The 16736-nt window shown below is 39.2% G+C and overlaps 1 protein-coding gene across 1 annotated transcript in view; it reads right to left on the bottom strand.

The window, feature by feature from the left end:
* paxip1 (PAX interacting (with transcription-activation domain) protein 1) overlaps nucleotides 1–16736 on the bottom strand; it is a 148903-nt gene that overhangs the window by 26187 nt on the left and 105980 nt on the right. Inside the window, exons 15-21 of the mRNA XM_080033474.1 lie at nucleotides 10933–10976; nucleotides 4815–4882; nucleotides 4621–4723; nucleotides 4362–4530; nucleotides 3479–3579; nucleotides 3165–3299; nucleotides 2480–2555 (exon numbers count right to left, since the gene is read on the bottom strand). Coding sequence (XP_079889600.1) covers nucleotides 2480–2555; nucleotides 3165–3299; nucleotides 3479–3579; nucleotides 4362–4530; nucleotides 4621–4723; nucleotides 4815–4882; nucleotides 10933–10976 — 696 coding nt within the window. The remainder of the gene's footprint in view (nucleotides 1–2479; nucleotides 2556–3164; nucleotides 3300–3478; nucleotides 3580–4361; nucleotides 4531–4620; nucleotides 4724–4814; nucleotides 4883–10932; nucleotides 10977–16736) is intronic.

A 16736-nucleotide genomic window follows, 5' to 3' on the forward strand; every position in this document is an offset into this window, starting at 1 on the left:
TTTAAAAAACATATTAAAAAGGTCAATGGTCGAGTTAAAATGAACCTCGTACATTTTAAGATAATAAGGAATCAGTTGACCACAGAGGCAGCGAAACTTTACTTCCACTCAATGATTTTAACTCACATCTCATATTGCTTGACCACCTGGTCCCAAGCAAATACAACTGCCCTGTCACTGATTCGCAAATCCTATAAAAAGGCTCTTAAAATTCTGGACAAAAAATCTAATTTATACCATCACTGTCCCATCATACAGAAGTATGGTTTATTTAGTCTGGACAATTTCATTTCTTTTTCAAACTGCTGTTTATTTTTTAAAATGGTAAATGATCTTGCTCCCCCCCCTCTTAAGAAATTTGTGAGTCTGAGTAGAGCAGAAAACAACACAAGAGCATCATCTAGAGGGGACTCATTAAGTGTGTTTAGAAGGACCACTTTTGGTCAAAGTGCCTTTTCTGTAAAAACAACAGGGCTATGGAACAGTATTCCTGTAGGTATTAGTCAAAGCAACACACTCAGTAGTTTTAAATCAGGTCTCAAGAAATGGCTAAAAACAAGGCAGCGATGTGAACATTTTTAGTCATTTATCTCATGTTTGGTGTTTTATGTTTACTTTATTATACATCTTGTTTTGGTGTATTCTTTTAACTAGATATGCCTTTTTGGTCATGCAATATTGTGAGCCTATATTTGCACATTGGGCACCTTTTAATTGTATTATCAAATTGTTGTATTATTATTCATTTTAATCCTTTTTGTTTTTAGCTTAAGACCAATTCCTGTCCAGGGACTACAGACGAAAATTAGCCATGTGGCTATAATCTGGCTCAATTGTATATTGTGCACTGTCCCTGCTAAATAAACAATAAATGAAATGAAATGAAGAGTTTCCCGAAAATCTACATGTTTTTTTGTGATGTGATTCGTGTCAGGTTGCTCTATAGCAGTTTTTAACAAGAAATTAAGACCAGAAAAGTAGTATAATAGGAGATCTTTAATGTCTGAGTTTAAAAATGCGTCATGTTAGACATTGTAACACTTTATTTTTTTTAGATAATGCATATTTCAATAAATAAAAAGTTCCTGTACACCTATCGACAGTAACAAGTATTTAAATATATTAAAGGGTTCCAAAAAGTAAATTTTTTCAATATATATTTTGGGGATTAACCCATTGATGACGGCTGCTGCGCGATGCCACATTGTATCTCCTGCCTGATGCTGCGTAACGCAGCATTGTTACTTTATCTAATTTTCATGGTGCGCGCAGCATAGAATGCACCATCATTGGTTCAAATACACAAGAGGTGGGTTTTGTTGATTTTTTAAGACCACGTGACCACCCAAAAGTTGTGTGATTTGCCAAAAATCACGTCAATAAAAAAAATAAATAAAAAAAAATAAAAATAAAAAAAATAAGCCGGCTGTGTCTGCGATAGTGTATTACAGAACAGTTAGTGGCGTTCGGAGCGCAGGATCTAGGCCTACTATAGACTGCTGACAAAAATCACACAATACATTTCATCTATTTATTAACAATATTTATGAATTTAGGCTATATTTTGCTGCTCCAACTCAAATTCAGCCAGCCAGGCGAAAGTTAAGTTTCAGTTTCATTTTCATCTCAGTGATATACAGCCGTTTGGACCAGCTGATCGGTTTCCGACAGCAGGAGTCACTCTGCGTTCCAGTTGTACTGGGAAGTCGGATTTATGGTGCCAGGGATAATTGAACTAAATAATAAAATAAAGCTATCTCCTCCTTCCTATATCTGTCTATCTTTATCTCTCCACTGCACACTCAGTCACTACTATCCATGCTAAAAGGAAGCAGGATTGTAACCTCATTTAGCACATTATTTTTAAATATTTTATATTATATATACATATATATATATATATATATATTTTTTTTTTCTAAAAATCGGCAAAATTAGATGGGGGAGAAAAAAAATATATAAATATAACTAAGTATATATATATATATATACATATATACACATATATATATACATATATACATATATATACATATATATACACACACATATATATATATATACTTAGTTATATTTATATATTATTTTTTTCTCCCCCATCTAATTTTGCCGATTTTTAGAAAAATGTGTTGGTTTGTAAGCGCTAAGGGAGCATGTTTAAATAAATCCTGTGAACCTCACCTTTTAAATGTATTTTATTTCATGTTTCTATGTGCTACACAGGCTTAGATATTAAGGTTTTGGTAGACGTTGACAATTCATACTATTTTTTTCAGAAAACCCTCAGGCATTAAGGACATGCATCCTAAACTGCCATAGTCATCAATGGTTTTAAAAAAAAAAATCGGTCGATTTAATCGTTATCGCAATTTTTCTCTGAAAATAAATCGGCATCGGCACTCAAATCCATATCGGTCGGGCCCTAATTTTGACAGCCCTACTTAAAACAGGTTCAAGACTGTATGTGTGTGTATCTTACCAATGTTTTTCAAGAAGTAATCTCTACAAAGGTGGAGGTCGTTGTCACAGGAAATTAAGATGATCTCTGGAAGGTTCTGCAAAAATAAAAAAACACAAATAATTTAGAACTTTGACTTTTTGTCAATTAATCAGTGGTATTTCTGTTTATACTGTGTTGTTTTTATCTTTACCAACTATATTATTACCCCTATACCACCACCACCTACAGTGTGAGCCGCCCTATTATTTACTATCTATGGAGCCGCCGCACAGAAAAGCCCTGTGGCTTTACGGCTAAAATGAACCGGGGATATCCTGCCCGTTAACGTTGTTGATGTGGAAGGCTTCCGCAATCGGATTGCATTTCTTGAGCCTGGATACACAGAGCCATGTCGCCAAACTGACTGAAAATGTAGTTAGTTTCAGTCTACAGCTGAACAAATTACAATAACCACCATGGACATCACTTCAATAAAGCCTCTTGTTTTTGTGATCATTTGATGCAAATTCTGAAGTCTGAATATTACGTTGGCAGCTGCTGTGGAGTTTTTTTCAGCAACTCAACCTGCACTGTAAATAAAGTTTTTTTTGTAGATTCATACTTCCTCAACGTGCAAATAAATGAGTTGTTCACAATCACATCCCTAGTAAAATATAAATTTTACTCTTTTCCAGGTCATGTGTGTTTAGGTGCATTCAAGGACCTTGTTCTGTTTATGCTCCATGATCTTTCTGTAGGAGGGCTGTTTGACCAGCACCTTTCCTCCAGCACTCTCCAGGATGGACTTCATCGTGCTAAGGCTGGGGCAGATTCCCGGGGTGAGGTAGAAGTACTTCCCCTACATCACCAAGAAGACAGACAGACAGACAGACAGAGGCACAAAGAAAGTCTGTTAGTTAAGGACAGGAACAAAGTACAATCATCAAAATCAATCCAAGTTCACAAACTTTCACTACTCCGTAAGGTCTTTCCAGTATTTAAACCAGTGGTTTATAAATGCTGCAGCTGGTTTCTTACCTTGAAGAGTGGTGCACTGTGGGCCCTCTTTAAGGACTCCTCCAGACTAAAGCCAAACAACACCTCTGCCTCTGCATCCCTCAGAGTGTAACCCTGCTCATCTTCAACACACACAAACACACATTAGACTAGATATTCAGATTCTAAAACACAACAATGACTTTCCAACAAAGAAAAAAAAAAAGAAAAAAAAAAGATGACTACATTTAACCTTAAATTTCAATGCCTCAAATTATTTTCAGGGATAAAAGGAAGAAAGGTTGGTAAAGTTGCTACGAGGAACTTTTAAATACTTTTAACTATTTCTGAAACAGTCTAATTTTTACGGAGCCCGCATAGGGTCAAGGCGAGTTAAATGTTCAGTTTTCTGCTAATAGCCTATAGGCCAGGGGTCTCCAACAGGTCGCTCCCGGGCAGGTTTTCAGTAGCTTGCCTGATAGGTTGACCGACTGTTAGGAAATGTACCTCTTCCTTAATTACGTTCACACGTCACTAATGGTGCAACAGATCACATTTGATCCGTGGGCCGTACGGGTACGGACCATAGATAGTATATAAAAGGTACGGACCAACCCTCATGGTTCGGCACGCATGTGAGCCACGGATTGAATGAAATGCCAAAAAAAAAAAAAAAGTAGGTTATGTGGTCACGTGATTGCCGCATGTGTAATACGGAACGGTTCATGGTGAGCAGAGCTGAATAACTGGGCTACTGTAGGCTACTGACGCAAATCACACAACACCTTCGTCATGGGTACGCTCACCCAGGAATTACAGCTGGTGTAGTAAAAACTGTACAGCTTTTTCCAAAGGTGCAAAAATTAACAAAACCTCTAAGATAAAAAAATTATTGTCTTTTCAGCCCTGATATAAACACACATACCCACAAACTTCTGGCTTCTCCAGCTCTCATCTAGCCACTCTGGGCTGACGATGTGTTTGACCACAGACATGGCAGTGAGGAACTTGATGGTGCGAGTCACCTTACTGGCCACAAGGTGAGTGACTTTCTGACCGCTGTCTAGTACTTCACCACCCAAAGCCTGTAATCTCTGTAGGGGGACGAAGACACCATCACAACCATTAGAACATTAAGTAGCAGGAGACCCGAATGCTTGTGGCTTTGTAAAGTCGGACTTTACCTTGGTGTACTGTTGTACTTGTGTGGGCTCAAAGCCTGTGAACATGACTCTAGGAGTTGACTCTGGCGGAAGCTTTTTGCTGGGGGACTGGATCTCCTCCAGTCTGCACACACAGAATGTAAACTTTACCCAAAATATCTTTATCATTGTTTCATGTTGACAAACAGCATATACCAAGATCTGCTTGTACTGACCTGGCCTTTTTGTTTGCAGGCTGGTTGGTGGAGTCAGTTATCTTCTGCTTCTGTAGCAGCTGGAGACACTAAACAGCATACAAACATTACAAGATTCCGTTTTTAAATAGATTTTCTTTTAGAATTTCAATGGGAAACACTGTTTAATAAGAATGTCATCATTACTATTACACGTGAGATCAGGTTTTTTTTTCCAATTATTACAATATCTTACAACACACAAAGACACAGTGACAGTACTCTTTAAACGAGTCAAGCTATCGCTTTGGGTTCACCTAAGATGGAGCATTGCTACCTAAACATGTATGGGTCAGAAAAGTAAACCCAGTATATTTTAAATAGAGCTTTCTAGGGATACGCTTGCGGGGTCTGACAGACCCTACAGACTGATAGCCCAGGGCAAATCAAAGTTTTTGCAGAGCAAATCAATTGGTAGTTGCGACTCTGTTATGTTTTGCACAGATGCCAGTTATTCCCTGCAAAGGCTGATCAGGAGATGTGTTTGTGAAATATTGTTTAATGAGTAGGTCAAACTCTCTCTCTCTCTCTCTCTCTGTACAATCTATTTTGATTTGAACAGAGAGAGCTTTACCAAAATATTCATACGCCACATTAATTTTCTGATCCAAAATTGACCATTTTGCACATTGTTTGTAATATGTCAACATTACATAGGGGAGAACGGGGTATTGTGAGACATCCCCTGTATCTAGGCAACTGAACACATTTTTGGTCATGTGAAATATATGTTTTCAAGCCCCTTTCATTTCCCCTTGGCCATGAAGGAGAAGACCTCATGGTAATGTTGTAAGCATGTTTTTTTTTCTCACAAAAATTTATTTTTTGCATGTATAAGTACATTTTCTTGCTGTCAACTTAATCAACTGTTGTCAAGAGTGTTTATTTGCAGACCCATGGGGGAGCGGAGCTCCACCGGAAATACGGAACCTGCCTACCGGAAATATGCTACCTTCTTATTCGTTTTGTTTTACTGGCGGCCAAGTGGCCACAGGCCTATTTCAGGTAGCTGATTTTGAGGCAACCCAGAATTTGTTCGCTCTGAGTTAGTAAAAACTCTCGGTTTTCCGTTTCAAGAAGCAGGTTCAGCGCAACCGAGAGTCAGTTACTGCGGCAACATACAGTGTCGTGCGAAAGTTTGTGAACCCCTTGAGCCTTTTGGAATTTTATTTATGTTAACCATTATTAATTCATTTTTTCAATACCAGTATTTTTTATATGAAATAACAGATGTTTGTTTATCAATTCAACATTTTTCTTTTCCAGAAATCAATTGTTAAAATAGATAAAACAAATTATTTGACAAATGTTGTATGTGCAAAAGTTTGTGAACCCTAAGCTGCATTGCTTAAATCGAGCAAGGTAAACACAATCAGGTGGGCCAAATTGATTGATGAAATAGACCAATGTAATGAGAGATCTTTAGGGAAGAAATTGGGCGCCACTAGATAAAACACGGATAAAACCAGGTCAGTTTAGGCCCACCAAACTGAACCCATACAGGTCAGACATGCTAAAAGGGAAAAAAATCTCAGAAGATCTCAGGAATAGAGTTGTGATGCTGCACATTTGTCTGGGGACAGCTATAAATTAATTCAAAAAAAGTTTGAGCTCCATCGGTCCACCGTGAGGCAAATCATCTACAAATGGAGAGCTTTAAGAGTGACTGAACATCTGCCTAGAAGTGGACTTCCTTCAAAAATATCTTCAAGCGCCACAAGAAAAGTATTTTTTTAGTTAAAAGCCAACCCACACATTACATCTAGTGATTTGCAGACCTCTCTTGCAACATCTGGGACAGATGTGCATGGTTCCACAATAAGAAGTAAACTCAGTCAACATGGCTTTCAAGGGAGGGTTGCTGAAGAAGCCTCTGCTCTCAAAAAAGAACAACACTGCTTGTCACAGCTTTGCCAGAGAGCACCTGGAGATACCTGAAGTCTTATTCTGTGGACAGATTAGTCCAAAATTGATCTGTTTGGTCATAACCAAAACCGCCATGTTTGGGCAAAAACGCAACTCTGCCTACCACCAACAGAACCTTCTCCCAAGTGAAGAATGGTGATGGCAAATGGTCTGCAAATCTCCAGATGTAATGTGTGGGTTGGCTTTTACCTGAAAAATCCCTTTTCTTGTGGTGCTTGAAGATATTTTTGAAGGAAGTCCACTTCTAGGCAGATGTTAAGTCACTCTTAAAGCTCTCCATTTGTAGATGATTTGCCTCATGGTGGGCCGATGGAGCTCAAACTTTTTTATACGAATGTATAGCTGTCCCCAGACAAATGTGCAACATCAAAACTCTATTCCTGAGATCCTCTGAGATTGTTTCCCCTTTGAGCATGTCTGACCTGTATGGGTTCAGCCTTTGGTGAGCCTAAACTGACCTGGTTTTATCTTTGTTTTATCTAGTGGCGCCCAATTTCTTCCCTAAAGATCTCTCACTACATTGGTCTATTTCATCAATCAGTTTGGCCCACCTGATTGTGTTTACCTTGCTCGATTTAAGCAATGCAGCTTAGGGTTCACAAACTTTTGCACACATTTGTGCAACATTTGTCAAATAATTTGTTTTATCTATTTTAACAATTGATTTCTGGAAAAGAAAAATGTTGAATTGATAAACAAACATCTGTTATTTCATATAAAAAATACTGGTATTGAAAAAAATGTATTAATAATGGTTAAAATAAATAAAATTCCAAAAGGCTCAAGGGGTTCACAAACTTTCGCACGACACTGTACGCCGTGGGTCTAACCTGCTGGATAGGTGATTTGACCTACTCTGAGTTTGTTTTCACTTTACGCTGCAGCTCCAACTGAAGAAACTCCAACTGCCACAACACGACCCTGTACAGTTTAAAGCAAAATCACTCCATAGAAATCTCCATCGGGATGTTTTTATCATTTCCTGATAATTTTACATTTGATCGATCATTTATCTGATCAGTAGCATAGTTCTCAGCCCTCGTGCCGTTCATATGCGGCCACTTACACATCGTGAACATGCTCTACATTCAGATTAATCAACCTATTGTATTGTATGTATCTCATTATTTGTTCATTTATAAACAGGAGTTTTTTAATGTCTGTGCCACTGAACATAGGCTATTAATGTCAGGTTGAAATGTAATTCTGCGGCTGCACGCGATCACAGACGAGCCTCGTTAAATAGCCTAATATGAATATAGAAATGATATAATAATTAAAACTGTGATAACTAGAGGAAGGGATCTGGTAATAAATCAATCAGGATCTACAATGGAAACTGTCACCTTATGTGTCAGACGTAATGTCTTTCACTCCCCACTTTTTAAAATTAGTTGTTTATTTTAATGTGGTGGCACTTTTTGTGTTTTATTTATAAGAGTTTATATTTGTACGTGATTGACCTACTTGTGATAATTGTGAATTAAAGAGACGGATTTCAGAAGATGTACACAAAGCTTCGTTGCTTCATTCATCTTCTACCTCAACATCTACTTTTTACCAACGTCCTGGCCACTTGGGACCGGTAACAAACTGACTTATTTTACTGTCTACTAGCACTATAGTCGTGGAAACTGTGTCTTGTTATTATTCACCGCTAGGTGATCGCCGCCAGTAAAACAAAACGAAGAAGAAACGCTGGGTGACCGCCGTCAGTAAAACAAAACGAAGAAGAAGTTTTCGTATTTCCGGTGGAGCTTCGCTTCCCCATGGGTCCGCAAATAGGTGCCTCTCACTAAAAGCAAATTGTTTCAGGTAGAAAAACTTCTATCATACATGTTGATGAACTAGAATGCAACGGTCCCTGGGTAACCCCACCCCTTTCGAATAATATCAGAAGCTACAGTGGCCTAAACAATGCACCTGATGACATTCCAACCATGACGCTTCCAACATGGCGACGCACAGGCCTGGGGCCTCATTTATAAACGTTGCGTACGCCCAGAAGAGGGCGCACGCCAATTTCTAAGCAAATATTGGGATTTATAAAAACCAAACTTGACGGGAGATGTGCGGTCCTCCACGCAAACTCTGACCCATGCGTACGCACAGAAAGTGGAGAAAGGAGAAACGGCGACTCCGTCGGCACATGTATGAAGTGCGAGAACGAATGTGTTTGTGTAAAATGTATCCAGATAGGCCTATTATAAGCCATGTAGGTCTATCATATATTGGGAGTTCCTTTGCAAAACGGATGAAGCCATTCTTACAACTAATGAACAAATGCCTCCACGGATTTTTCCATGGAGTGATACCAACAAAAACAAAACGAATTAGGATCTTAAATAGCCTACAAACGGAGACATATGAGTGCAAATAAAAACAAAATAGCAACGTTCGAATAAACTCTGCAGTTATTAAAGAATAACCTATCTGCATGTTGTGGAATTAATTCTGATAATATTGAGGTGGAATACAGCCTATTACTTTTACACTGACGCTGTTCTCGATGCCTCAGTCAGGCAAACAGGAGTGCACCTTTTCATACACTAATGATAAGCCTACTGTACATCACATAGGCTACTGTGATTTTTTTCACGGCTTTTAGTCCGTTTTATTTATGTGTTTTTCTTTGTGTTTAAGCACGTCGCAATTGTGTTTTGAAAGGGACTGTGAAGTTTATTATTAACCCTCCGCCGCCCGTCACTGCCCCTGGATGAATTCTCCGAATCTGTATCTCATGGGGGGTCTCAGTGCCCCCCGCTCGTGGCACAAACACTGTTGTGTGAGTGAGGATATGCACTTGTTTGCGTCCACTTTTATGTCGGATCACTTCTTTTTATTTCGGCCACAGCGTTCACAGAGATCGCCACAGGCTGCACTCTATCGCCTTTACGCTCACACTGCCACCAAACTATATTTTCCCTGTTCGCCACTTCTCCAACGGCTACTTCGGGGTGACCGCAGTGATCCACACCGTGTGGAGTTTATTTTTCCATTTCCCTTTCAGTCGGCGATTGCCACTACCGCCTTCATGCACTCAGTAAATGATATTCATTCGGGCGTGTCGATGACTATGTATGGGTAAATATGGGCGGTACGTGAAGCCCGCAAAGGCTGCGCCACATTTAGAGTTGATTGTGATTTATAAAGGGAAATAGGCGTAGGACGTGAGTGCGCACTGTTTTATAAATCCGAATATTTTTGTTCGCACGTACATCCTACATTTCTTCCGTACGCCAGCTTCCACGTGAATCCCACGCAAAGCTTTATAAATGAGGCCCCTGGGCCCCATGTATGGAGAAATATGAAGATATAATATAGATATTCCCGCAATTTCCCCACTGAGGGACTAATAAAGGATTATCTTATCTTATCTTATCTTATCTTATAAGAGACCCTTTCTATGGGTAAAAAAAAATCTAAAAAAAAATGTCAGCTATTATACACTAAATTAAACTTACTTATGAATATCATAATTATTTTCTACCAAGTCTGCTGTGAAAAAATTCCCAAAATTCTACACACTGCAGATTTAATTGACCAAACCCCATGATTCTGTTATTAGTCCGACATTAGTTTTGGAATGTTTGGTTTTCAAGCTAGCTGTCAGGATTCTAACTGTTACAACATGTGTTGTTATGGTAGCTTGAGGGTGCAAATAGTAAGTGGATCAGTTTACCCCCTTGATTTCTCTGGTCTGTCTCAGTTTACCCCTAAGCTGGGGTAAAGTGAGACACAAGACAACTTTTTTTTAAACAATCATATTTTCACTGCCCTTCGTCCTGAATAATTTCTGATAATGTCCATTGCTAGGAAACATCTTGAATTAATGGGAAATGTGTACATTTCACGGATAAATAATTTTAGCTCGCTTAGAGGGGAGCAAATGTAAAAAGTGTCTCACATTACCCCGTTCTCACCCCGTTTTTCTGAAGGAGAAAAAAAAGTCCAAAAATAGTTGGCTGCTAGGCCAGTAAAAAAGGACAAATGGGCACTAGAACTCTGACCTACTTGCAAAATGGGCTAGTGGGGAAAAAGGATTACATTGATCCCTGCCTTATATGTAGGTAAAACAGAACAAGCTAACTAACAAAGGACTGAACAATTTGACAAAGTGGTAAGCACACTATGGCATTCATCTCATAAAAGAGCAATTGAAAAAAAAACTCACCGCCAAAGCTTCTGGAGACACTTTGATCGGCGTTCTCCAAGCAGCTACAGAGAAATACAGAAAACAATGCAGGACAGTTTTATTTCCCCTACACACAAACGCTGACAAACTGATGTCCAAATATTGGGTCTGTCCAATTAACGCGTTCATTTCGATTAATTAATCACAGAAAAAATGACGCGTAAAATATTTTTTCTGTGATTAATTAATCGAAATTAACTCATAAAAAAATTAACGCAGATTAATCGCGCTTGTATAGTGCCCTTTGACCCGGTGCAAATGGGGTGCGATGATAGCGCAGCTGCACCTGTAGCTTGTGGACACGGCCCATAAGGGATTAAAGAGTAAAGAAAGAAGCAGGGGAAAGGGCCAAGGGCTATATGGATATGTTATGGGATGCTTCGGGCAAATAAGCATGAAGATAGGAAGGCACTTTATGTTATTCTCCACTGTGTCTGTGCATTATTGATTTAGTGGGTGCCTAATTAACAATGTAGGTTCAAAACTTTCAGTAGGGGAGAACACGGTTATATGTCACACGGGTTGGTCACAATCGTTATATCTCGGAACCAGAAGGCGCTGACTGTGAAATCAGAGGTCACCTACATAGTTGGAGTTAGACTGCTGAATCTAACATTGTGGGCTATTTGCACTGAATTGCAAAATATGATATTTTAGAAGAAATTAAATAGGCCTACACTGAATTACAAGGGTGTAGAGAATGGGTGTGATAAGAGCATTAAAATGAGAAAAAATAACGGGACAAAAAGAAACCAAGGGACATTTAGGCTAGAATAGATAAAAATGTGATTAATCGCGAGTTAACTATGACATTAATGCGAATAATCGCGATTAAATATTTTAATCGTTTGACAGCAGTAGTTTATAACAAGACACTTTTTACCCTAAAAAGTGTGAAGGATAAGCTATAGTTTAGATCAGGGGTGTCCAAACTACGGCCCGCAGGCCGCTTTTTATTGGCCGATTTTTAAAATACAGTCATATGAAAAAGTTTGGGAACCCCTCTCAGCCGGCATTATAATTGACTCTGCTTTCACAAAAAAAATATAAAAGTGGTATGTCTTTAATTTACCAGGAACAGCTAAGTACTGGGATGTTTTCCAAACAAAGATTTTTTGAAAAGCAGTATTTGGTTGTATGAAATAAAATAAAATGTGAAAAACTGGCTGTGCAAAAATATGGGTACCCTTGTGGTTTTGTTGATTTTAATGCCTCTAACAGCATGTAAAACTGATGACTTTAAACACAAAGTTGGTTGGATTATGTTGTTAAGCCTTGAACCTCATATAATTGTCTGTTTAATCATGAGAAAATGTATTTTAGGTGCCTAAATGCAAGTTGCACTTCTCTTTGACTCTCTGCCGAAGTGAGACAGAATGGGATCATCAAAACAGCTCCCAAAAGATCTGAAAAACAAAGATTGTTCATTGTCATGGTTTAGGGGAAGGCTACAAGAAGCTTTCCCAAAGGTTTCAATTGTCAATTTCGACTGTAGGGAACGTTGTCAGGAAATGGAAGGACACAGGCATAGTGGCAGTTAAACCCAGGCATGGCAGACCAAGAAAAAAACAGGAGCGGCATAGGTGGAGGATTGTGAGAATGGTTGCACACAACCCACAGATCACCTCCAAAGGCCTGCAAGAACATCTGGCTGCAGATGGTGCATCTGTACATCGTTCAACAATTCAGCGCAATTTGCACCAAAACAGCTGCTTTTTATAAAGACCAAATAACTTAATTTTTGTCTCATCAGTCCAAAGCATTTTCTTCCAATATGAAGCTGGCTTGTCTAAATGAGCTTTTGCATACTCCATGCAACTGTATCTGTGGCGTGGGCGCAGAAAGGGCTTCCTTCTCATCACCCGGCCATACAGATGTTTTGGTGCAAATTGCACTGAATTGTAGAACCATGTACAGATACACAATCTGCAGCCAGATGTTCTTGCAGGTCTTTGGAGGTGATCTTTGGGTTGTGTGCAACCATTCTCACAATCCGCCGCATATGCCGCTCTTGTACTTTTCTTGGTCTGCTAGACCTGGGTTTAACTGCAACTGTGCCTGTGTCCTTCCATTCCCTGACAACGTTCCTTACAGTAGAAATTGACAATTGAAACCTTTGGGAAAGCTTCTTGTAGCCTTCCCCTAAACCATGACAATGAATAATCTTTGTTTTTAAGATCTTTTGGAAGCTGTTTTGATGATCCCATTCTGTCTCACTTCAGCAGAGAGTCAAAGAGAAGTGCAACTTGCATTTAGGCACCTAAAATACATTTTCTCATGATTAAACAGACAATTCTATGAGGTTCAAGGCTTAACAACATAATCCAACCAACTTTGTGTTTAAAATCATCAGTTTTACATGCTGTTAGAGGCATTAAAATCAACAAAACCACAAGGGTACCCATATTTTTGCACAGCCAGTTTTTCACATTTTATTTTATTTCATACAACCAAATACTGCTTTTCAAAAAATCTTTGTTTGGAAAACATCCCAGTACTTAGCTGTTCCTGGTAAATTAAAGACATACCACTTTTATATTTTTTTTTGTGAAAGCAGAGTCAATTATAATGCCGGCTGAGAGGGGTTCCCAAACTTTTTCATATGATTGTATAATGTAATTTGGCCCTTTTAATACAAAAACCCACTAGTTAGTTAACCCACTAGTGCAGGGGTGTCAAAACTGATTGATTGGCCCGCGGCACATTTAAAAAATATAATGTAATATGGCCCTTTTAGTTTTTAAATAATTTAAATGCATTCATTATATTACAAAGAAATATGTCCTATAAAAGAAAAAGAGCACCAAGCCCATCCCAGAGGACCCTGCATAATATTTTATTTTAAATTAATATTATTATTAATATTATTATGGAAAATCCATGTGTCCTTCTTCAATAGCTTCTAATTCATCTGTCTCCAAACAAATTTTTCACACAAAATTCTTCAGATTAAGCATCTTAATTTACTTCTCAAAGTGCACCAGATTCATGCATTTCACTTTAAAAAGTAAAAAAAATCTCCCGGTGGGCATACTCCCGGACCCCCCTAGGAGGGTCGGGAACTCGGATGGCTACTATTTTCACCCAGCTCGACATTGGAGGCAATAGCAGAAAACACTGGGTGTCTGAAGGCAATTAACAATAGTCAATGATTTGGGCAGAGCTAACATTGGAGAGGGGCCCCCTAAACAAATTCTGCTTAGGGCCCCTTTGAGGCTTCGGCCGGCTCTAAACCGTGTGTCTGTTTAATTTGCAAGGAAAGGGTTGCCGTGAAGAAGGATTGCAATTTACGAAGACACTATGAAACTAAACATCAGAGCAGCTACATGTCCTGATAAATGTGTTATTTTTGCCAAGTGGCCCGGCCCTTTGTAGATTTTTCTGTATGTGGCTCTCAGTGAAAAAAGTTTGGACACCCCTGGTTTAGATTGTTGTTAGCAAGCTAATTAGTTGTCAGATGGTTGTTGGCCTTGATGCTAGCAAGAAATTCAAGTTGGGGTTGGTCGTCATATTTTTTGGGGGGTTTGTTGTCACATGTTATCCAGAGGCTGCAGCCAGAAAAGGAACCCAATAACAAAATAGAATTGTCAAGCTGTATCCTCACTGACACCCCAGAGAAGGAAAGAATAGAGCAGGAAAAGGCAGCTAGCATGCAAAAGAAAAAAGGGCAACAAAATCAAAAAAAAAACAGTGCATCCCATACTAGACCAGCTGCCAAGGCTACTGCACCCCAGTGCACTTTCACCCCAGCTGGAGAAGAAGAAACAGTAAGTTATGTAGGCCTATTTGTCAACTTGACAATGCAATTAAACTTTAAAATGTAGTTCTGCTTTCTTGCCTTCTTTTTAAGATTATTCTCATTAAGATAAAATTGTGACAAACAACCCCATACTGTGTGACAACCGACCCCTTGATTGGGTTGGTCGTCACAATGTGTAAGGGAGTCTTTGATGATTAATTTCTTCTTTATTACACTAAGTTAGAAAAATGGAGGGGTACACATTTCATGCAAACACCTTAAGCTTCAATTTAATGTAGAAATGACTATTGAAAAATGTTTAGGTGATGAGCAATTCTCACTAGAGTAAAAAGTGTGCCTCCTAGCCTACTACTTGTGTCTCACTTTTGTTTGCTAGCTGCCTTGTCTCCCGCATAAACGGACTCCCGCCCCATGTCACTTCCTAGCCTGTGCCTGCCCTTTTCCTCTTTTGTGTGTGTGTGTGTGTGTGTGTGTGTCAATATTTTTGGCTACGAGTAGGAGAATGGTCGACATACAGTGGAGGAAATAAGTATTTGATCCCTCACTGATTTAGTAAGTTTTCCCACTTACAATGAAATGAACGGTCTATAATTTTAATGCTATGTTTATTTTAACAGTGATAGACAGAATATCAAAAGGAAAATCCAGACAATCACATAAAAAAAAGATAGAAATAATTTTGCATTTCATCGAGTGAAATAAGTATTTGATCCCCTATTAAAACATTGCTTAGTACTTGGTGGAGAAACCCTTGTTGGCAAGTACAGAGGTCAGACGTGTCTTGTAGTTGATGACCAGGTTTGCACACATCTCAGGAGGATATTTGGACCACTCCTCTTTGTAGATCCTCTCCTAATCTTTAAGGTTTTGAGGCTGTCTCTTGAGCTTCAGTTCCCTCCACAGATCTATTGGATTAAGGACCGGGGACTGGCTAGGCCACTCCATGACCTTAATGTGCTTCTTCTTGAGCCACTCCTTTGTTGCCTTTGCTGTATTTTTAGGGTCATGGCGTGCTGGAAGACCCATCCACGACCCATTTTTACGGACCTGGCTGAGAGAAAGAGGTTGTCACCCAGTATTTCATGGTACATGGCCCCATCCATAGTTCCCTCGATGCAGTGAAGTCCACCTGTCTCCTTAGAAGAGAAACACCCCCAAAGCATAATGCTTCAACCTCCATGCTTGACTGTGGGGATGGTGTTCTTGGGGTCATAGTCAGAATTCCTCTTCCTCCAAGCATGGCGAGTGACTATGATACCAAATAACTTGATTTTGTTCTAATCTGACCACATCACCTTCTCCCAAGCATTCTCTGAGTCGTTCAGGTGTTCATTGGCAAACTTCAGACGGTTCTGTACATGTCCCTTCTTGAGCAGGAGGACCTTACGGGCGCTACAGGATTTCAATCCATTACGGCATAGTGTGTTACCAATGGTTTTCTTGGTGACTGTGGTCCCAGCTGCCTTGGGATCATAAACAAGCTCCTCCTGTGTAGATCTGGGCTGATCCCTCATCTTTCACATGATCGTTGATACCCAACAAGGTGAGATCTTGCATGGAGCCCCAGACCGAGGGAGATTGATGGTCATTTAGTTTTTCTTTCATTTTCGAATAATCGCACCAACAGTTGTTTCCTTCTCACCCAGCTTCTCGCCAATGGTCTTGTAGTCTATTCCGGCCTTGTGCAAGTCTACAATCTTGTCCCTGATGTCCTAGGACAGCCCTTTGGTCTTGCCCATGGTGGAGATGTTGGAGTTTGATTTATTGACTCTGTGGACAGGTGTCTTTTATACAGGTAACAAGTTGAGACAGTTGTGTTTTATACAGGAAACTAGTTGAGATTAGGAATACTTTTTTAAAGCACAAGGACTAATATGTGGGAGCCAGAATTCTTTATGGTTGGTAGGGGATCAAATACTTATTTCACTCAATGAAATGCAAAATAATTTATATATTTTTTTTTTATGTGATTTTCTGGATTTTCTTTTTGATATTCTGTCTATCACTGTTAAAATAAACCTAG

The sequence above is a fragment of the Ammodytes marinus genome, assembly GCF_949987685.1.
Source record: "Ammodytes marinus genome assembly, chromosome: 9".
Taxonomy (NCBI): domain Eukaryota; kingdom Metazoa; phylum Chordata; class Actinopteri; order Uranoscopiformes; family Ammodytidae; genus Ammodytes; species Ammodytes marinus.